General features: G+C 37.6%; 1 protein-coding gene across 4 annotated transcripts in view; it reads right to left on the bottom strand.

Moving 5' to 3' along the window:
• The window catches only part of KPNA5 (karyopherin subunit alpha 5), a 57,625-nt gene extending 40,368 nt beyond the window's left edge, over positions 1–17,257 (bottom strand). Inside the window, exons 1-6 of one of the 4 annotated variants that reach the window (XM_054558079.2) lie at positions 16,990–17,143; positions 16,776–16,835; positions 16,490–16,686; positions 8,893–9,026; positions 6,199–6,300; positions 5,963–6,062 (exon numbers count right to left, since the gene is read on the bottom strand). In XM_054558079.2, the coding sequence (XP_054414054.2) occupies positions 5,963–6,062; positions 6,199–6,300; positions 8,893–9,026; positions 16,490–16,673 (520 nt within the window). In that variant the 5' untranslated portion in view covers positions 16,674–16,686; positions 16,776–16,835; positions 16,990–17,143. Of the gene's footprint in view, positions 1–5,962; positions 6,063–6,198; positions 6,301–8,892; positions 9,027–16,489; positions 16,687–16,775; positions 16,836–16,989 lie in introns of all 4 variants that reach the window. The other 3 variants (XM_063724963.1, XM_002817277.6, XM_024248906.3) reach the window with 3 other exon arrangements.
• Between the last annotated feature and the right edge of the window lie 286 nt (positions 17,258–17,543).

The raw sequence follows: 17,543 nt of genomic DNA, 5'->3' as shown, positions 1-17,543 counted from the left end.
TCTCCTTCATTATCAACTACAATTTACCTAATGTCTATCAAACAAGATTCTTTTTTGTCTGGGAATTATTTTTTACAGAAATGTTAATGGACTGTCTACAATTATTGATAAATTTTCATGAAATGCAGACAGCTTTTGAGAATCATAAAATATCTAGGAAGCTTATATAAAATCCAGACAAAGACATTTCAGGTACTGCTCATCTAAGTATAAAGAACTCTTTCCTCTACCTTGGCTTCAGCAAGAACGTACCCCCTACAGTTCTTCAGTAACTTCCCTATTGGTATTCTTTTGGGATAGTCTTATTCCTGTTTATTCTCATCTTAGAAAACGTACCTATTTTTGTTAATTCAAGTACCAGATATTATTACTATTTGTGATAATTCACAAACCTTACAACCTTAACTGAATTCTCCTTTCCTAGATTTCAGACCATATTCCTAAGTGACGATAAGATATATTTTTATTTTCACACCTTTTAAAATGTATTTTCACACTTCTTTCAAAATGCAGCATACCCAAAATCAAATTCATTATATCATCATGGTTATTCCTTCCCTTGCCCTGCATCTGCCACCTAAATTGTATATTACTGAGTTATCTATTCATGTAGTCATGCAAAAGAGAATACTCATTTCCACTTCTGATTCTTCCTTCTTACTTCCTCTACTTGACTGTGTTACTGATCATAAAGAACTCATATATTAATGTTAACATACTGTGTTTAATGAGTAGGATGACTAAGCAAATGGTGGACATAAAACATCTGTACAAATCGTTCTTTTTGATATAGAAAAATTTTTTCATCAAGTTTTAAGTCAGCTCAAATCCTAGAAACCTTGTTCTCAATTGTTAAGAAAGATTTACTTAGAAACAGACTTCCTTCTTCCTTTTCATTTTTCTACAAATTTGCTATTCTTCTAACTTGGGCAAAATTTAGAAAATTTCTGCAAGGTTAGTAAAGTTATACCCATCAAGTTTTGTTTGGGTGTTCTAAACGAAAAGCCCCAATTCTTCAAGATGGAAAACTGAATTCCAGACTCTAACTTATACTGTTATAAAACATCAACAGGATAAAACAGTTAAGTATTCTTAATCATTTTACCTTCCATCTTAAAAAAATCAAAACAAAATTATAGGATTGCAATTATCACCTTCACTTTCTTGTTTTTCCTTTATTTCCAAAGAAAATCATAAATATATTATCCTATTTTGTTTTAAATTTAATGGACAGAAATTTTGTCTTGCTCTTTATGAGAGAAAGAGATGAGAGAGAAGGAAGAAAATATAGGGTTTTGTGGTTGGTAGGTAGGGCGAGGTGGGCATTGAGAATGTCAGCTACATATATTAAAGTAAATATAGATATGATATGATATATACCCCCCCACACACACATATAAGAACCCAAATATAGTTTCTTCCCGGTGAATTAAAAGCAACACATTTATATTTATCTTCATCTAAAAGAAAGCAATTAAAGTGCATTTGGATTGTCAGCTTATCTAACAGGTATCATGAACTACTATTAGTATTATATTGACAGGATGATAGTCTATATAATCTTATAATGGTGATAAACTGCTACCGAGAAGACTTTTAGTCATTATGGCAATAAGCAGTATAGGGGAAATATCTCCTTCAGCACTGAAAACTAAGCAAGAGTCAGGCAAAAGAAAAAAGCTTTGGAGAACTTTCTACAAAACTGGGATTGAAGAAAAGGATAGTTTGTGATTTATATCCACAAGAGTGGCCACGAAAAGGAAATAAATAGAAGATGTAACAAAAGGTCACCGTTGCAGACTTAAGTTAGAGGAGTAAAAGCTGGAGCTAAGATAGGCTGTGCAGTACCCAGGGCATATTCATATCTTCCTAGTGTCTACAGTAAGAACACTAATTACAATAAAGAAATGCCTGCAAAAGAGGCAAAGTTTCCTGTTGTTTCTGCTTCCAGTTCTGGGCTCTAGATGCTTGCTTTCCCATATTTCCTACTTTGACAGATCAAATAAAAATACAGTAAATCTATTATTTTTCTAGGCCTGATAGATGTGGCAGGAACTCACATCAATCAGTGAAAGAAAACGTCTATTAACTCCTTGCTGTATGTCCAACTGGGCAAGCATAATTCCATTACAAAGAAGAAACAGAGAACACAATTGTCTCTGTGAAAGATAGTACAGTTTAACGGAAACAGAATACCTTGAGGAATTAGAGTAAATGAGGACAAAATCTTCTGATCAAAGAATTCAATACCCAGACAACTTGCTCAAAGATATCAGAAATACAGTATTTAGACATATAAAGGCTTAAAAAAATTGTACCAATGCAATTTTCCTAGAATGGGGGTAAGAAAGGGATAGAAAATCCTTCAAGCAATGCTCTAATAAAAAATTAGTCAAGATAAAGAATTCAATAATGAGGAAATGGTACAAAAACACTGGTGGCAAACTCTAAAACTCTTAAATCTAAAGAAATTCTGTTATCAGTATGACGTATGTCAAAATAAAATCTTGAAGGAATATACTTAAAAAACAATTTAAAAATATTAATCTGACTCAGAAAATAATCCCAATTATAAAAACCAAAACTGTGAAGTATTGTGAGGAAGAGAGAAGCCATTCTTGATTGCATAAGGGTTTCTTGACATTGCTAAGGTATGTGAGGAACAGAAAATAAAAGTTAAATTTATTTATGAACATAAATTACAGTAAGAAAGCAAAAGTGAAAGCCTTGTAATCTATGCTGATCTGATCACAAGATTACTTTCCTTCTTCATGTGTCACTAAACTCTGTCTCCCTTAGGACAATAAGGCAGTTGAGCTAAGGGCATTTTCAAAACCTTACCCCTTCATATATACAATCCCATAAAATTAGAATTACTAGTTCAACAAATTCCATATATGAAACACAAGACAAAGATTTAAATTTTTATTTAAATGAATTCTTATTAACTCAATATAAAATTGGTCAAATAACATAAATAGGCAATTATGTATTATAAAGAACCAATAAATAAGGCAAAATATTCAACCTAATTACAAAAAAAAAAAAAGCCAAATAATGAATTACTATTATATAAGCATTTATTTTTTTCTTAAAGATAATTGTGAGGCCAAGCATGGTGGCTCACACCTGTAATCACAGAACTTTGGCAGGCAAAGGTGGGAGGAAAGTTGAGACCAGCCTGGGCAATATGACAAAACCCTGACTCTACTAAAAATACAAAAAATTAGCTGGGCGTGGTGATGCATGCCTGTCGTCCTAGCTACTCAGGAAGCTGAAGCAGGAGAATCACCTGAGCTTGGAAAGCAGCGACTATAGTGAGCTGTGATTCTGCTATTGCGCTCCAGTCTGGGCGACAGGAGTGAGATGTTGTCTCAAAAAAAAAGAAAAAGAGAATTGTGAATGTTGGTATAAATAGTAAAATCCATGCTTGTACAAACTGAAGATGGGAGTGTAAATTAATACAGTGTATTCCCTTTGACCCCCTACTTCACTTTTATGAATGTATATTAAGGAAATTTATATTGCTTAACAATTCTTGTAGCATTTTTATGGTAATCTAAAATTGAGAAAAATTTAAATGCCTGATTACATTATTTTGTGATTTAAATGCCTGATTACATTATTTTATGTCCATACTCTATGTTATGATACCATTTAAAAATTCACGTCTGATTGTATATCTAGAAAACCCCATCGTCTCAGCCCAAAATCTCCTTAAGCTGATAAGCAACTTCAGCAAAGTCTCAGGATACAAAATCAATGTACAAAAATCACAAGCATTCTTATACACCAATAACAGACAAATAGAGAGCCAAATCATGAGTGAACTCCCATTCACAATTGCTTCAAAGAGAATAAAATACCTAGGAATCCAACTTACAAGGGATGTGAAGGACCTCTTCAAGGAGAACTACAAACCACTGCTCAAGGAAATAAAAGAGGATACAAACAAATGGAAAAACATTCCATGATCATGGGTAGGAAGAATCAATATCATGAAAATGGCCATACTGCCCAAGATAATTTATAGATTCAATGCCATCCCCATCAAGCTACTAATGACTTTCTTCACAGAATTGGAAAAAACTACTTTAAAGTTCATATGGAACCAAAAAAGAGCCCGCATTGCCAAGATAATCCTAAGCAAAAAGAACAAAACTGGAGGCATCATGCTACCTGATTTCAAACTATACCACAAGGTTACAGTAACTAAAACAGCATGGTACTGGTACCAAAACAGAGATATAGACCAATGGAACAGAACAGAGCCCTCAGAAATAATGCCACATATCTACAACTATCTGATCTTTGACAAACCTGACAAAAACAAGAAATGGGGAAAGGATTCCCTATTTAATAAATCATGCTGGGAAAACTGGCTAGCCATATGTAGACAGCTGAAATTGGATCCCTTCCTTACACCTTATACAAAAATTAATTCAAGATGGATTAAAGACTTAAATGTTAGACCTAAAACCATAAAAACCCTAGAAGAAAACCTAGCCAATACCATTCAGGACATAGGCATGGGCAAGGACTTCATGTCTAAAACACCAAAAGCAATGGCAACAAAAGCCAAAATTGACAAATGGGATCTAATTAAACTAAAAAGCTTCTGCACAGCAAAAGAAACTACCATCAGAGTGAACAGGCAACCTACAGAATGGGAGAAAATTTTTGCAATCTACTCATCTGACAAAGGGCTAATATCCAGAATCTACAAAGAACTCAAACAGATTTACAAGAAAAAAACAAACAACCCCATCAACAAGTGGGCGAAGGATATGAACAGACACTCCCAAAAGAAGACATTCATGCAGCCAAAAGACACACGAAAAAATGCTCATCATCACTGGCCATCAGAGAAATGCAAATCAAAACCTCAATGAGATACCATCTCACATCAGTTAGAATGGTGATCATTAAAAAGTCAGGAAACAACAGGTGCTGGAGAGGATGTGGAGAAATAGGAACACTTTTACACTGTTGGTGGGACTGTAAACTAGTTCAACCATTGTGGAAGTCAGTGTGGCGATTCCTCAGGGATCTAGAACTAGAAATACCATTTGACCCTGCCATCCTATTACTTGGTATATACCCAAAGGATTATAAATCATGCTGTTATAAAGACACATGCACACGTATGTTTATTGCGGCACTATTCACAATAGCAAAGACTTGGAACCAACCCAAATGTCCAACAATGATAGACTGGATTAAGAAAATGTAGCACATATACACCATGGAATACTATGCAGCCATAAAAAATGATGAGTTCATGTCCTTTGTAGGGACATGAATGAAGCTGGAAACCATCATTCTCAGCAAATTATCGCAAGGACAAAAAACCAAACACCGCATGTTCTCACTCATAGGTGGGAATTGAACAATGAGAACACATGGACACAGGAAGGGGAACATGACACACCAGGGCCTGTTGTGGGGTGGGGGGAGGGGGGAGGGATAGCATTAGGAGATACACCTAATGTTAAATGATGAGTTAATGGGTGCAGCACACCAACATGGCACATGTATACATATGTAATAAACCTGCACGTTGTGCACATGTACCCTAAAACTTAAAGTATAACAAAAAAATTAAAAATAAATAAAAAATAAATAAATACGAATAAAAATAAAAAATCATGTCTGAAAAATATTTCTACAAGAATTAAAAAATATATATATCTAATCTTATTTCTTGGCAGCAGGATTAATCTTTTTATATTTGCCTCTTTAACTGCTTTTATATTTTTACGATTTTTCTACAGTCAACATATGTTACTTTGGTAACATCACGTTCAAAAACGGATGTTACTTTACAATATATTTTACAGAGAATATAACACCTGTGTCTAGCAAAGAAAGGTATTTTAAAATTTAAAAAAAAAAACAATAAAATAAACCTCTACTACAAAATCAAGTAATATCAAATAAGCATACTGAAAATAATTCTTGCCTTTAGAAAGCAGCTTTCTAAATTTCTGTGTTGCTGTTAGCTGTTGATCAGCATTATTAGAAAAAATCATCTGAACCATATCTGTAGTAACAACTTCTTCCTAAAACACACACACAAAAATATAATTAACATTTACATATTTTACATGAATAATTTTGCATGCACAAATATTTGTTATACATACTATTGCTAAAATTATTGAGGTATAATTTGAAACATATTTTGGTAAAGTATACCTCTGGAATGGGTACAGTGGAACTAATATCTGGATCCTGTATAGGACTTTCAAGCATAGATTCATCATTTCTGGGCAAAGAGACATTTCTGCGTTTGAACAACTGTAATAAAGAGAAATCATTTTACACATTGAGCTTTCCATAAAACATTAAATTGCCATAGAATTCCATGTTTTCATTTGAGTGGACAAAAAAATCCTATCAATTTTATAACTTAAAATTCTGAATATTTGAGTATTTCCCAATCATTATACTAGGAAGATCTAAGGTATTTATGAGAAGTCAAATTTCTGGGCTAGCTTTTGGCTGCACAGAGTACTTCACGTCACTTTCAATCTCAGATCTTTTACCAACGGTAAGCCTGTAAGTGGAATACACATGGTCATTTTATAGCACTTAAAAAAGCACGTATTTCCACACTGGATTATGAGGTATCTAAGAATTTTTGCAAGAAAACTTAAAAAGCACATCTGTTACATAGGAAAGATAACATCTGATACATTAACAGATTCAGTATATCTGATTAACAAGGAATAGAAAACAATTCTTAGAAATGACAGTACTATGCTTATTAATTCAGGAGCAGATAAAAATGAAGCAGAAGAAAAGAAACATGGTGAGTTCACTAAAGGAGATTTATAGGTACAGCTGGCCCTCCATATCTGTGAGTTCCACATTCCCAGATTCAACCAACCTCGGATCAAAAATAATAATAACAATAAAAAATAATAAGCCAAGCACAGCAGCACGTGCCTCTGGTCTCAGCTACTTGAGAAGCTGAGGTGGGAGGGCTGCACAAGCCCAGGAATTGGAGGGCAACCTGGGCAACACAGCAAGACCCCATCTCTTAAAAATCAACAACAACAACAAAAAATGAAAATAAAAAATAATACCTATTTTATTTTACTTTATTTTATTTTATTTTATTTTTTGAGACGGAGTCTCGCTCTGTCTCCAGGCCGGAGTGCAGTGGCACGATCTCGGCTCACTGCAACCTCTACCTCCTGGGTTCAAGCGATCCTCCTGCCTAAACCTCCTGAGTAGCTGGGATTACAGGCGTGCACCACCATACCTGGCTAATTTTCTTATTTTTAGTAGAGATGGGGTTTCACCATGTTGGTCAGGCTGGTCTCGAACTCCTGACCTCAAGTGACCCGCCCACCTAGGCCTCCCAAAGTGCTGGGATTATAGGCATAAGCCACTGAGCCCGACAATAATACATATTTTAAAACAACACAGTATAACAACTCAACTACATAGCATTTACACTGTATTAGATATTATAAGCAATCTGGAGATGACTTAAAATATACAAGAGGATGTGTGCAGGTAATATGCAAATACCATGCCATTTTACATAAAGGACCTGAGCATCAGTGAATTTTGATATCTGCAGAGGATCCTGGAACCAAGGGATAACTCTATATTTCCTAAATCAAAATTTGAGGAAAACAAAATCTGGTTATATTCTTTTTGATAGCTAAATAAATATCGTTCTTCTTTTTTTTTTTTTTGAGATAGAGTCTCACTCTGTCGCCCAGGCTGGAGTGCAGTGGCATCATCTCGGCTCACTGCAAACTCCGCCTCTCAGATTCATGCCATTCTCCTGCCTCAGCCTCCTGAGTAGCTGGGACTACAGGCACCAGCCACCACGCACGGCTAATTTTTTTGTATTTTTAGTAGAGACGGGGTTTCACCTTGTTAGCCAGGATGGTCTCGATCTCCTGACCTCATGATCCATCCGCCTCAGCCTCCCAAAGTGCTGGGATTAAAGGGGTGAGCCAGCACTCCCGGCCTGTTCTTCTTTAATATGTAAACAATCTTCCTTCTAATCATTCATTCAACATGATTTTTTTAGTACCTACTATAACGTATGAAGGACGGTGTTAGATGCTGTAGATAGGGAGATGAGAAATCATTATCATATTTCTGAAATAGGCCTTGCCTATTACATGCCTGTAATCCTAGCACTTTGAGAGGCAGAGGCAGGAATATTGCTTGAGGCGAGGAGTTCAATACCAACCTGGGCAACATAGCAGGACCCCATCTCTACTTACAGAATAGAATAGAATAGGCCTTTTCTACTTTCTTCACTGCTAGTACTTTTCACCCATCGGTTTTAATTCATATGTGTGAGAACCATATTATTTTACTTATTTATAAATACTTCTACATTTAAGTACATCTTGGAATAAAAAATGTTGAGATGTACTCTCTTAAATGATTTTATATTCTTTATGTCTCATATGAAAAGTATAAACAGAGATCCGGCTAATAAGACAATGGGGGAACAGTATGAATAGCATGGGAAGATGACAATAATATACTTATGGGCAAGAATTATGAAAACTACTAAGCAGCAAATAATATATAATTAATGTTTCTTTAAGGGGCAAATTTTACAATGACAAATGGAAGTGATCTAAGTAGATGCAAGAGGAAAAATTTCTTAGCAGTAGGGTAAAAATATAATTAACACAACAGGTTTATCAATAAAACAGAAAATCCATTTCTCCCAGTGACTAAAAGTAGCACAGAGTTCTGTTTCAAAATTTGCAATTATGATGCCTGGAGTCTAATAAATAATAGATTTAGCTATATTCAATTTCTTAAAACATTTCCATTTAAAATTATCCAATACTTAGCAAATAATTAAAATTTAAAAAACAAAATTAAATAGCTAAAAACACCTACCTGTTCTTCTCTTTTTTGTTTTCTAAGCTGTATTCCTTCTTCTTCTCTTCGTCTACGCATCTCTTGAGGATTTAGGGCTTTATTCTTATAACTTTTCATTCTATAGTTATCTTTCCCTGGACTAGCCATGGCATCTTAAAGGAAGGAGAAAAGAAAACAGACACTGATAACTCACTCTCTCAAAACAACATGAGACACTTAATCTAGCAACTAAATTCAGGCTCACTGATTAACAGGTCAACAAAACCCATCCTGAAAATTATGTGCAAATAATACATTCCCTTAATTCCACATCAAGATTAGAGCAAAATGACCACATATTTTAGAAATATATCTTAAACAAATAATTTTGGTCTAAACAAAGACAAAGTTTACCCTATCTTATTGATTCTAAGATGCAACAACCTTTCCTGTCTCCCTAGCCCCCACAGTGTTTTAACCTTTCTGAAACATAATTACTGTCAGGAAATAATCATGAATTATTTAGGTTAAAAAAAAAAGTCTTCTAAATTACAGTTTCTGGCTAGATCAAGAAATAACCAGCTTTGAAGTATCTTATTTTTAATGAAATATGATATTAGGCTCCAGTAAGCACATCTCAAATATTTATTGGGGTCTGGCTTCTTTCACTTACTGAAGGCATTGCCTTAAGAGCTATGGCCAAAGGGTCAGCACTTGAATTATGACTACAATATCAGTTTTTAGTACTCCAGTATAATTAGTTCTTTTGAAATACTAAAATACACATATACTTTATTTTTAAGTAGTTTTATTGCAAATGTATTTTAAAACATTAACATTTATATACATATTTTATAAATACATAAAATATATGCAAATATATTTCATATTTGAAATATATGTGCTAGTTTTACTTTTAGAAAGTGAATTATAAACTTTTTAACAATGTAACAGTATTGATATTTTGATATTATCTTATAGGAATATTAAAATACTGATATTATAACCTATTCTGGACTTACACATCACACACACACAAAATCTGCCTAAAGCAGGGTGCCAACTTCAGTTTAACATTAGATAATTAGTGAGTACCCAGTATGTTATTCTGTTAAATTCAGAGGACATATCCATGTCCAACCAGAGACAATGTTAAGACCAATTAGCTTATGAAATAAACACAAGAGAAGGAGAGGCTGGCATCTGCCATCCCTGATATTGAAGAGACAGACTAATGAATTGGCAAATTTTATTGTAAGCAGTACACTAAAATACATGCTTTAAGTCTTGAGAGAGCAGTGAAGATATGGCAACTAATTGTGCCTTAGGGACTTCTGAAAGCTTTATGGGTATCCTATCTTAAAGGAAAAGCAGGAAAGAGAAATGGGGAGAATCAATCATTTTGAGCAGAAGGAATATATGCAAAGGCAAAGTTTTTGAAGAAGCCTTGCATAACCAAGAACAGTAAGAGACTAAGTGTGTCCAAAATGAGGATGCACGGCAGAACATAAAGCTATAAAGGTAGGTTAGAGGACATATGGTTCCTATAATGCAGCTGTGAAATTTGGACTTGATCCTAAGGAATAGAATCAAACAAATTAAGGAAAAGGTTGTTTTTACATAGTTCAGAGAGACAGACAGGAAAGATGCTGAAGGCGTGAACTAAACAAGTTACTACAATGAAAACATAGAAGACAAGTTGGATTCTAGAAATATTTCTGAAATTGATTCAGTAAAAATTAGAGGCCAAATGAATGTAACAGATATCTGGTGAGGAAGAAAAGGGAGTTGAGGATGACTCCATGTTTTTAACTGAGCCATCTGAGTAGTATGGCAAGATAACATAAGACAGAGAATACAGATGGAGGATCAGAGTAGTGGTTGTTGTGTTTACATATCGGCTTGTTTCTGAGACAAGAATAATGAATTCCGTTATTTTAAGTTTATTTTTAAATTTATATTTAGTAAAAATCACTCTTTTCGTATACATTTCTATGAATTTAACAAATATACAGGCATGTAACTATCACAATCAAGACACAGAACAGTTGTCACCCCCAAAAACTCCCTCAAGCTGCTCCTATTAGCCCTCCCTGACCCTTAACATCTGGTAAAAAGTTAATTCTTCATCCCTACAGTTCTGCCTTTTCCTGAATTTCAGAAAAGTGGATTCATACAGCATATAGTCTTTTAAATCTGGCTTCTCAGAAGAAGTATAAAATACCTCAGAATATAGCCAGCCAGGGAGGTGAAAGACCTCTAGAGTGAGAATTACAAAACGCTGCTAAAAGAAATCAGAGATGACATAAATGAATGGAAAAACATTCCATGCTCGTGGATAGGAAGAATCAATATCGTGAAAATGGCCATACTGGCCAAAGCAATTTACAGATTCAACACTATTCCTATTAAATTGCCAATGACATTCTTCACAGAACTAGAAAAAACTATTTTAAAATTCATATGGAACCAAAAAAGAGGCTGAATAGCCAAGGCAAACCTAAGCAAAAAGAACAAAGTTGAAGGCATCATATTACCTGACTTCAATCTGTACTACAGGGCTACAGTAACCAAAACAGCAGGGTACTGGTACAAAAACAGACACATAGACCAATGAAACAAAATAGCCCATAAATAAGGCCACACACCTACAACCATCTGATCTTTGACAAAACTGACAAAAAGAAGCAATTGGGAAAGGACTCCCTAGTCAATAAATGGTGCTGGGATAACTGGCTAGCTACATGCAGAAGACTGAAACTGGACCCCTTCCATATACAAAACAACTCGAGATGGATTAAAGACTTAAATGTAAAACCCAAAACTATAAACACCCTGGAAGACAACCTAGGCAATACCATTCTGGCCACAGGAATAGTCAGAGATTTCATCATGAAGGGGCTATTGCAACAAAAGCAAAAATTGACAAATAGCATCTAATTAAACTTAAGAGCTCCTGCACAGCAAAAGAATCTAACAACAGAGTAAAAGATAACCTACAGAATGGGAGAAAATTGTTGCAAACTATGCATCTGATAAATGTCTAATATCCAGCATCTATAAGAAACTTAAACAAATTTACAAGAAAAATACAAACAACCCCATTAAAAAGTGAGCAAAGGACATGAACAGACACTTTTCAAAGGACATACTTGCAGCCAAGAAGCATATGAAAAAAAGGTTAACATCACTGATCATTAGAGAAATGCAAATCAAAACCAGAATAAAATACCATCTCACACCAGTCACAATGGCTATTATTAAAAGGTCAAAATGAGCCAGGTATGGTGGCTCACGCCTGTAATCCCAGCACTTCGGGAGGTAGAGGCAGGAGGATCGCTTGAGCTCAGGAGTTCAAGACCAGCCTGGGCCACACAGTGAGACCCTGTCTCAACAAAATATCAAAACGTTACCCAGGCATGGTGGCACGTGACTACAGTCTCAGCTACTCAGAAGGCTGAGGTGGAAGAATCACTTGAGCCCAAAGGTCAACGCTACAGTGGCCATGATCACACCACTGCACTCCATCCTGGGCAACAGTGAGACCATGTCTCAAAAAAGAAAAGAAAAAAAGTCAAAAAACAAATGTAAATTAGTTCAATCACTGTGGAAAGCAGTGTGGCAATTCCTCAAAGAGCTAAAAATAGAACTACCATTTGGCCCAGCAATTCCATTATTGGGTGTATATCCAGAGGGATATAAATCATTCTACCATAAAGACACGTGCACACGAATGTTCAGTGCAGCACTTTTTACAATAGGAAAGACATGGAATCAACCTAAACGTCCATCAATAACAGACTGGATAAAGAAAATGTGGTACATAAACACCATGAAATACTATGCAGCCACAAAAAAGAATGTGATCATGTCTTCTGTGGGAACATGAATGGAGCTGGAGGACATTATCCTTAGCAAACTAATGCAGGAACAGAAAAACAAATACCACATGTTCTTACTTATAAGTGGGAGCTACATGATGAGGACACATGGACACAAAGAAGGGAACAACAGACACTGGGGGCCTACCGGAGGGTGGAGGGTGGGGCAGAGGGAGAGAAGCAGAAAAAATAACTATTGGGTACTAGGCTTAGTACCTGGGTGACAAAATAATCTGTCCAACACCCATGACACGAGTTTACCTATATAACAAACTTGCACATGTGCCCCTGAGCCTAAAGGTAAAATAACAACAACAAAACCAACAAAATAAATCTGGCTTCTTTCATTTAGCATGGTATTTGAGTGGTGCACGTTGTTGGCATCTATCAACTCTCCTTTCTTATTGCTGTTATTCCACTGTAGGGACATATCACGGTTTATCAATTTTCCAGTTAAAGAACATCTGGGTGGTTTCCAGTTTTTGGAGGTTATGAATAAACATGCTACAGACATTCATGTAAAGATGTTCGTGTAAACATAAGCTTTCATTTCACTCAGTAAATATCTAGGAGTAGAACTGATGGATAATACGGCACGTTTATGTTTCACTTTATAAGAAACTGTCAAACTTCTTTCCAAAGTGAGTATTCCATCTTGCATTCCTATCAGCAATGTATGAGAGTTCCAGTTGCTTTGCATCCTGTCTCCACTTGATAATGTAAGGGGTTTTGTTGTTGCCGTTGTTAGTCATAGCCATTCTAATAAGTGTATAGTGACTCTGGTTTTAAACATGTTAAATGTATAGTACTTGGTGCACATGTAGGAGGCTTTGATCTATAGATGGTTGAAAATACGGATCAGAACTCAGGACAGGGATCTGGAGTGATCATTTCGTATCATGTAGAGCTACAGAAGGATGACCAAAGGAGAAATCTTGGGCACCATCATATTTTAGCGGAAAAAGGCAAGAGCAAAAGAAAACAAAAAGAAGTAGGTCAGAGAAGCAGAAGAATAAGAAAGAAAATAAGAGTTCCGCGAAAGAAAATAAGAGTTCCGCAAAAGAAAGGAGTTCAAAAGATAAAGGAATATTTAAGTTGTAGTACCACTGAAAACAGGCCACTCGGTTTATTCATTCATTGATTCATCCAGAAAATAAAAGTGCCTATAATAATCCAAGTACCATATCAGGCATCAGATTTGGTAATTATGTCACTGGTAAAGATAGTGAGACAAATCTTACTACTGGTGGAGCTCAAGGTAGAAGAGAAGGGGCTGAGGACTTGAGAATGATTGAAAAGAAATGCATGATTAATTTACCAAAATTCCTCCTTTAAAATATTTAATAGATTCAGCAATACTATGTGCACCTACAAATAGATACCATTAGAAACTGCTCAATATGGCCGGGCGGGGTAGCTCACACCTGTAATCCTAGCACTTTAGGAGCCCAAGGAGAGTCGATCACTTGAGGTCAGGAGTTCAAGACCAGCCTGGCCAATATAGTGAAACCCTGTCTCTACTGAAAACACAAAACTCAGCTGGGCATGCTGGTAGGAGCCTGTAATTCCAGCTACTCTGGAGGCTGAGGCAGGAGAATCGCTTGAACTCGGGAGGCAGAGGTTGCAGTGAGCCAAGATCGCTCCAGCCTGGACTCCAGCCTGGGAGACAGAGCAAGACTCTGTCAAAAAACAAAAACAAAAACAAAAAAAGGCCGGGCACGGTGGCTCATGCCTGTAATCCCAGCACTTTGGGAGGCCGAGGCGGGTGGATCACGAGGTCAGGAGATCGAGACCATTTTGGATAACACGGTGAAACCCCATCTCTATTAAAAATACAAAAAAATTAGCCAGGCGTGGTGGCGGGCGCCTGTAGTCCCCGCTACTCAGGAGGCTGAGGCAGGAGACCCCGGGAGGGAGACTCCTGGCATGAACCCCGGGAGGCGGAACTTGCAGTGAGCCGAGATCATGCCACTGCACTCCAGCCTGGGCCACAGAGTGAGACTCCATCTCAAAAAAATAAAAAATAAAAGAGGGACACTGCTCAACATAACTTCACTCATAACAATGTTTGATATTATTCTCTATTTGATATCTATAAAAAGCTAGACTCTTGAAAGGAAAAAAATAGAGATCAGAGTTCATTACAGAGCAAACTGACCACAGTATTAGTTGTTGAATTATACTCAATACATATAAAATATTTAAGTAAAATAAAATGCTCATGGAAATAAAACTCTTAAAATATTTATCACCTATATATGTAGCATATTCTAGGCCACTGGCTCTAAACGTTTTCAATCACACATCCTACATACGTAAAATATATTTGTGCATTCATCCTCAATATATTTATTTCTATACATGCATTACTACTCTAGCATAAAATTCACAAAAAACAGAAATTTTTAAGAATGAAAGTTTTAAAAGGTAAACAAATAGAAGTTCTAATATTTTCTTACCACATCTGACTGGATCACCTTGTGCCCCACCACACACACACACACACAAAGGCGCTACTTATGAGACCATTAATCCAAGCAACCACATTGTAACCGTTCAGCATAGATTTTAGCCAAATAAAATATAGTCCCAACAACTCATATATCACTTGTTCCTTTTTCTTCAATAGTACTGAATTCCGGCTTCAGATTTAACACCGGCATCCATCCTCACTGCAGTTGCTTTAAAGGGGACAATAAACCAAGGGAAATTATCTCTAAAGGGGCCCCATCCAATGGGATTGTTTCGTTCACTGAAAAATAAATTTAATGGCTGCACTTCAAAGGCTTAGGTCTCATAAAAATTAAATATAAGAAATGTTATTCCGGCACTTTAAAGTTACAGAATAGAGGATTTTTTTTTTCATTCATAAGCTTTCAACGGCTCTTAGAAAAACCAGGTTTAAGTTGGGCAAATAACTGGAATCTGAACTTACGATTTTCTTTAATATCAATCGACATTATTTCTTATGCCAGTAAAGCCTTCATTTCCATGGGGCTGGGCGCCTCATTAGTGAAAGTAAAAGACTGCACAAAGCGGGGGAGGTGCCAACTAGAGAGCCCTCACAACCAAACAAGCAGTACTTAGGTCGGAGGGACAGAGTTGCTCCTGACCTACCAAGAAAGCCACTTTCCTACAGAATATGAGTCATTATTGGGTGTTGTAATTGAGAGATAAATCATTAGCGTTTTTGTCTTTTTTAAAAAAAACGTGTCTAAAAAGCTCAAAAGTAAATGCCAGTGTCATATTCTTTTGTTTGTTTTTTGAGACAGAGTCTCGCTCTGTCGCCCAGGCTGGAGTGCAATGGCACGCTCTCGGCTCACTGCAAGCTCCGCCGCCCGGGTTCACACCATTCTCCTCTTTCAGCCTCCCCAGTAGCTGGGACCAGAGGCGCCCACCACCACGCCAGGCTAATTTTTTTTGTATTTTTGGGGTTTTTTTGTATTTATTATTTTGTATTTTATTTTGTATTTTTTTTGTATTTTTTGTATTTTTGGTAGAGACGAGGTTTCACCGTGTTAGCCAGGATGGTCTCGATCTCCTGACCTCGTGACCCGCCCGCCTCGGCCTCCCAAAGTGCTGGGATTACAGGCGTGAGCCACTGCGCCCGCCGCCAATGTCATATTCTTTAGACGTATCACTGTCATTTCACAGCTTTCAAATACTTCCATCTCCTATGCATTATCGATGAAAACCTAAGTTTTCATCTTAGAAAGGAGCTGCCCGACTATTAGAAGCGTGGAACCCAGGCTTGCCTTGTCGTCGGGAATCAGCACTAGAGACACCTGCACGCAGGTGGAGGAGGCCGGATGGAGAGGGCGAGGCTAGGAGGCCCTCGGGATGGAACCTGTCTCTTCTTTGGACACTGTGGAATTTCCATAAGCTTCTGGACACAGCTGCTGGGTACCAGGTATGAGTGGCAACGTTTGGCAATTCCATTAACTGAAAAGAACTACCGGGAAACGGTGAGGCGAGGCGGCGAAGATGAGACCAGCTGCCCACCACTCCTTCCGAGGACCTGCTGAAAGAATCTGAACTCACCACGCCTTCGCGTCCGCAAGGGAAAGGTCCGGCTGCCACGCCCCCGCGACCGCTGTCGCCCTGGGGAAAACAGGAGAAACACCCGGCACCGCCAGGTTCCAGAGACCTTCGCAAAGTACGGGGTAAATAAAAACCGTGGCCCCAGGAACTAGTAGTTCCCAAAGGGACCAAACCCGAGGCTCCCCCAACCTAGCCCGTGTTCACTCCAACTTACCCATTAATGTGGCACGCTCCGATGCCCTGATTTCCCAGTCCCCAGCGGCGACGTGTGTGGCGGGTAACAGAAGGGCCGCCACTCCGCCCCTGGCGTGAAGCGTAGCGACCCAGTTCGCAATCCAAGATGGCGGCCACCTGCGCCCCTTCTCCGAGACCCCGAGGCTCGGCTCCCAGAAGCCCTTGCACTCGACGCGGCGGCGGCGGCGGCGGCGGAGGAGGAGGAGTGGTGGCCGCACATCGAAGGAGTGGTGGCCGCACATCCTAGCAGTGGGGCGTAGAGAAAGTGCGCGCCTCCGTCCCACCCACCGAAGGAGGAGCCTGTGCCTGCGACAACCCCTGAATTTTAGTTGCGCTTGCGGTGGCCATGCTGTAGGTACTCTGCGGCCCGTAGACCTCCGTGTGTGCAAAGGGACGACCCCTCATTCATTCATTCTTCACGCGTGCGTGCATGCATACATTCTTAAGGATATAAACTGTGTCACGTACCATTTTAGATACATTATTAGGGCTACAACAGTGCAAAAAAGTTGGTAAAAATCGCAGCCTTGTTGA

This window comes from Pongo abelii, chromosome 5 (assembly GCF_028885655.2).
Source record: "Pongo abelii isolate AG06213 chromosome 5, NHGRI_mPonAbe1-v2.0_pri, whole genome shotgun sequence".
Taxonomy (NCBI): domain Eukaryota; kingdom Metazoa; phylum Chordata; class Mammalia; order Primates; family Hominidae; genus Pongo; species Pongo abelii.
This window is presented reverse-complemented; position numbering and strand designations above follow the sequence as displayed.